Source organism: Rutilus rutilus (assembly GCF_951802725.1).
Source record: "Rutilus rutilus genome assembly, chromosome: 4".
Lineage (NCBI taxonomy): Eukaryota > Metazoa > Chordata > Actinopteri > Cypriniformes > Leuciscidae > Rutilus > Rutilus rutilus.
Window position 1 is genome coordinate 39,265,718 of NC_140212.1, and position 6,000 is coordinate 39,271,717.

Below are 6,000 nucleotides of genomic sequence, written 5' to 3' on the forward strand. Positions count from 1 at the left end.
GTCATTTCTGGGGATTTTTCAAAAGTGGGGTTGCAGCTTAACAGGTTAACACAACCAATCAGCAAGTTTGAATAGTGAATGCACAGTAAATGTTTAACATTTATCATTATTTGATTATATATTGAATAAGGATATTTAATTATGACAGTTTTACATATATTAGCAAACTTATATTTATTAATAATAATTTCTGGCCCCCCTGCAATACCGTTGCAACCCACTGGGGGTGGGATATAACCTGTGTGAAATGCCAAGGCCAACTATGGTAGCAAGTTCCGTCGTTACCAATAGAGTTCAATGGAACTTTCGACCATAGTTGGCTAACGATGCTTTTGGGAAATGCACCCCAGGCAAGTAGTGATAAGTAGTGATTTTTATTTGACAAATTGGACTGTTGTTGTGTATGTCTGTAGACTGTCTGGCTGTATGGTGACAGAGGAAGGTTGTGCTGCTCTGGCATCAGCTCTGATTTCAAACCCCTCACACCTGAGAGAGCTGGATCTGAGCTACAATCACCCAGGAGATTCAGGAGTCAAGCTGCTCTCTGATAGACTGAACAATTCAAGCTGCACACTAGACAAACTTAAGTATGTTGACACTACTGTGTATGCTTGTGTGTGTTTCATGAATGTATCAGATCTGCAGAATGTGTTTTACATTTGTGTATTACAGTGTGGATCATAGAGGAGAGTTGAGGATTACAGCAGGACTACACAAATGTATGTCCACACACACACACACACACACACACACACACACACACACACACACACACACACACACACACACACACACACACACTTGTATATGTGGTTTACATGGACTCTCTATAGACATAATGATTTTTATACTGTACAGACTGTATATTCTCTTCTCCTACACTAACCATACCCCTAAACACTGTTTAGTATTTTTAAGCCATTTGCTATACAAGGACACAGGGAGTGTTATCATAAACCTTGTTTATGTTGTAATATCCATGTCATTATACACATATGTGTCCTCATAAACCATGTATAAAAGAACACACACACAGGCCTTTTGTGATTGTTTTATGTTTCTCTTTTTATGTTCAGATGCTGGTGATCTCACACTGGATCCAAACACAGCACACACTCGTCTCATTCTATCTGAGAAGAACAGAAAGGCAACACATGTAGAAGAGGATCAGTCATATTCTGATCATCCAGAGAGATTTGATGGGTGTCCTCAGGTTCTGTGTAAAGAGAGTCTGTCTGGACGCTGTTACTGGGAGGCTGAATGGAGTGGAAATGCTATTATAGCTGTGACATATAAAGGAATCAACAGGAAAGGAGGAAGGTGTACCTGTGAATTTGGATACAATAAAAACTCCTGGAGTCTGATATGCTTTAATGACAAATTTACCGTCTGGCACAATCTTATTTCAATTGGCATATGTTTCCCTTCACACTCCTGTCGGAGAGTAGGAATATATGTGGATGTGTCAGCTGGCATTCTGTCCTTTTACAGTGTCTCTAACACACACACACTCACACACTTACACACATTCAACAACGCATTCACTGAGTCTCTCTATGCTGGATTTACTGTTTTTGATTCATTGTCTCTGTGTCAGTAAGTAACAAAAAAGCCAATGAGTAACAACAGAGGCATCCCACATTCCGGACTGAAAGAAAATACTCTCACTTTATATATGTTTGTTTATTTTTCTAACTGAGCTGCCTTTCTCCCTTCTGCCCCAGACTGAGTTGATGTATTCATGTGTTCTGTATGTTGTATGATTGTATTGTGATTGTGAAATCTTGGCTGGAGGTAGAGTTTACTGGAACTGAAGCCCAAAAGTTGTAACGACTCTTTGCTAATCTTACTGTTTAAAGCTTACTTGTGGTTTGACTTTTTTAACTGTGAGGAAGATATAAGGAGTTGAGCACCATTTACTTTTGTTCTTTTTATTTTGCCTATTTTTTCTGTTGTTACAAAAACATTAATGTGTGGTCTAAAAAGCTGAGATGGGAGCTTAGTAGGGAAAGCCAAATCATTTACTTATTTATTTGTTGCTTCTCCCAAACCCTAGTTATTGGAAAAAATAAAAATGAAAGTTGCTGAAATAAGACCACAAAACACATATTAAATATGTGTCCACAAGACTTTTGACTAATGGATGTTGTCGCTTCGAGTTCTGGCTTCAAAATTATGTGAAAATAGTCTTGCTTTATCGTTCACAAAAAAAAATACATTGATTTAAATGGTGTAAAACAGGTTTTGCTTGGAAAGCCAATATGCGAGGGGGGCGTGAAGGAGGAGTGGTTTACACCTGAGAATACAATGTCCCACCCACTGGGTCTCATTCATGAAACATTCGTAAATATACAAGTAAATATGTGAGTGATTTGCGCGTAAAGAGACATTCCCGAAAATTCTTCTCCTGATTCACAAATACTTCGTAAACGTCAGATTTGATAGTGAAATGTGTATGTGGGTTAATGAATTCCAATCAGTCGTAAATGGGACGCGCGTGCACGCTCATTCTTAATTACCATAAATCCCGCCCATTAAAACCGACTGACAACTATATATGGGCATCATATTACGACACGAAACAAAGGATTTCAACATGTCTTCTCAAAGCGAATGAAGAAGAGAAATTTCTCAGATGCAGAAATTGAAGTTTTATTATCAGAAGTTCATTCAAAATGCCACATTTTATTTTCAAGCGTATATAGTGGCATACCAGGTCCTAAAAAAAGGATTTTTTAGGTAATAATGCTTTTACCTAAATGCTTTAGGTAAAAATGCTTGGCAGCAGATGCAGTCAATGGAGTTTCATCTGTTAATCGAACAGTCCCAGAAGTGAAAAGAAAATGGTTCGACATGAAGCTTGACTGCAACACTTGTAACTTGCGGACTTGTAAAAAAAAAAAAAAAAAGAATAAACAGCTTGAATATTATAAATAAATAAAAATAAAATAAAAAGACTTGTGGACTTGTGTTCCGTTTGCAGATGCTATTACTGGCTCTCGTAATAAAAGTAAAAAGAAAAACCGTATGTAATTACTATATATAATATTTTTTCAAAATGCTGTGTAAATATGTACCCGATTACGGTGAATTAAAAGGCAGCCTTATTAATGAGCAAAACGTTCGGATGTTAAACACACTATTTACGCGTGGCTGGGAGCAGGTGTAGATTTCTTTCGTACCAACTAACATTTGGAAAATACGAACATTTTAATGAATCCGAAAATTTACGCCAGAACCACTTTACACACGATTTACACAAAAATTCATTCTGCTCGTGTTTCATGAATGAGACCCACTATGTGTAATGAGCCATTCATTCAGGTGTGACACTGACTGAGCCACAATGCAAGGACAAAAGATATATTTAGAAGAAGACTTATATTGACCATTTAAGATTTCGCTTACATCTATCTTGTAAATATGTTTTGCTATTTTATTAAAAAGGTTACAATTACAACAATAATTACAATTTCAACAATATTTCAAGTGTACTCTTTCTTTGTAAAAAAAAAAAAGATTATAGGCCTACATTTTATCATATGTATTCATTAGTTTGAATATAGCCAACATTGGAACATCTAACATCTTAGTCTATGACTTTATTTTTGACAAAAATAGTATTTTATATATATATATATATATATATATATATATATATATATATATGTATATAGATATGAGCAGAAATTGCTAAACAAAAGCTTATTTGATGTGGCAGTATATTCTACAGTAAAAACTACCCAAATCTAGTCAACAAAATGTTGTCTTTCATACTTCGCCTGACTGTAACGTATTTTTTATGAAATATTAGGGCATATAAATGTTAATTTGCAGTTTAATACGTTGCTTATACAAATACATTTTATTTCAACATATTTTTGTCAATTTTTACTCATCTCAGTAGGCTATAGCAAAGCACTTTATCAGACCTGCAAACTCCTCAGACTAAAAAAGGTGACAGTGTCGCCGGCGGGTGGGGGGGGGGGGGGGGGAGGTATGGCATGTTTTTTTTTTTGCTACATGCCATGGGATTAATCAATGCATGCTGATGAATAATGTATAATAATAATAATAATTAATCTGCATACCCTAGTTTTGCACTGATGTAAAAAGACTGACAGTGACACAATAAGACCTCATGTTAGCAAAATGTTTTAATCTTTTAACTCTTAAAAAAAAAAAACTCTTAAAAAAAACATGTATGTTCTTTAATGTTTAATTATAATTTTACGGTCTTCACATAGGGATGGGAATTGATAAGATTTTATCAATAATAATGCCACTGACGATTCTGATTATCGATCCAATTCTTTATCGATTCTCTTATCGATTCTTGATAGCACTGTGTGGAAAAATGTAGTCATATGCTTTTTTTTTTTAAAAAAACAAGTGGTTTTCTTTTTTTTGAAGTTTAAGCTTGAGTTAGCAAACTGTACTTTTTTATATAATTTATGTAATAAATATAACCTTATTGTAAAGTGTTACTGATTAGTTACACCGATTCAGACGTCTCCTGAATTCACTGTTGGAAAGATTAGTTGTTTTAACCATTCATTAAAATGAATCGGTTCAAAGGAGTCATTAGTTCGCGAATTGGACGTGTCGTGCGCGTTGTGTGATTATGCCAGCAGTTAGGACACTGACATCCAAGATTTGTGTCAACATAAAAACATTTCATCACTGTATAGTTTTATTTCGTTTAATTAAAGTGTTGTTTAAGTCAGCTGAATGTCCAGAACGCTTTTCAGAGAAGATAAGGAAACTTATTTAGCAAAATTCACACCCAGCAGTAATTCAGAAAAAAAAAAAGGTCTTTCGACCTTTTACCACCGTGTCGATTTATTTTTGATTAATATGTGCGTGCGAGGGAGAGAGAGCAACACAGCGCCTAGTTTGGAGACGAAGTCGTTTACACAGAGAGTGCGCGCGCGCGACCGGCTCTCTCTCTCTCTCTGCTCGTTCTTTCAGTTAAACATACGCCCTGTCACAAACGCAGCCGTTCATCTACATTACTCACCGATCAAATAAGACTTTGGCGGGACAAAAAATCATTTTGGTGGGCGCTAAAATGCAGGAAAATTCATGCGCGAGTTTCCATTAGACTCGCACGGTAGCCAGCCGTCTCATCAAATGGCAAGCTCAGCTCAGTTGACGCTGTGTGCTTCAAGATTCTGACGCAAGTCCTAAGATTCCAATTGGCCAAGAGAAAAAGTGCTAAGATTCCGATTGGCCCAGAGAAATGTCAATTATAAGAATTATCCAATAATGTTTCGCAATTCTAGCCTGCATGGCAGTTACTGTGAGAAACAATATACCCCCCGGTTCTACGCGATTCACGTAAATGACCCAATTGACCAAGAAAACGGCGATTGTCGCCGAAAAGCGACAAGTTTGCAGGTATGCTTTATTCTTTCACACTCAGACGCGCGATCAGAGGTGGGCACAAATACATCAAAAACTATTTTGTTACAAACTACAAATACTGGCTCATGAAATGTAACAAAATAAAATACTGATGTGAAAAATGTATTTAAATAAAATACAAGTAATTAGTATTTTGAAAATACAAAAATACTCCCACAATAATTTTAAGTCTTTTTTTTTTAATTACTGAAAGGTCAATAACACAAATAGTAGCAATAACACATATGAGAAATGTGTAAATACAAAATGGCAAAGTAGCAAAATAAAAAAGCATTGGCATTTCACTAAATCTCTACAGGGCCTGAAATAGCTCCCTCTGACGTAAATGGCATACAGCTAAGTTCACATCAATGGTGTGGTAGGCTGTCCTTAATAGCAAAACGTGTTTGATGTCTTTTCAAACTAAATGGTTAAAAATATTACTGTTAGATTATCAGTTGCAATTTACACAGCCATAACTCAAATTACTACACAAAGAACAAGCTCTATTAATAAAACATTTAGCCAGAATGAAATCTATTCAATTTAAATCAATTACTTCTTCATAATTAATACAGGAAAATGCACACCATA

At 35.7% G+C, this 6,000-nt stretch overlaps 1 protein-coding gene across 1 annotated transcript in view; it reads left to right on the forward strand.

The window, feature by feature from the left end:
• Window positions 1–1,919, forward strand: part of LOC311289077 (NACHT, LRR and PYD domains-containing protein 12-like) — a 61,253-nt gene extending 59,334 nt beyond the window's left edge. The window contains exons 11-13 of the mRNA XM_084406836.1: window positions 414–587; window positions 673–719; window positions 1,077–1,919. Coding sequence (XP_084262962.1) covers window positions 414–587; window positions 673–719; window positions 1,077–1,600 — 745 coding nt within the window. The 3' untranslated portion in view covers window positions 1,601–1,919. The remainder of the gene's footprint in view (window positions 1–413; window positions 588–672; window positions 720–1,076) is intronic.
• The last annotated feature ends 4,081 nt before the right edge of the window (window positions 1,920–6,000 follow it).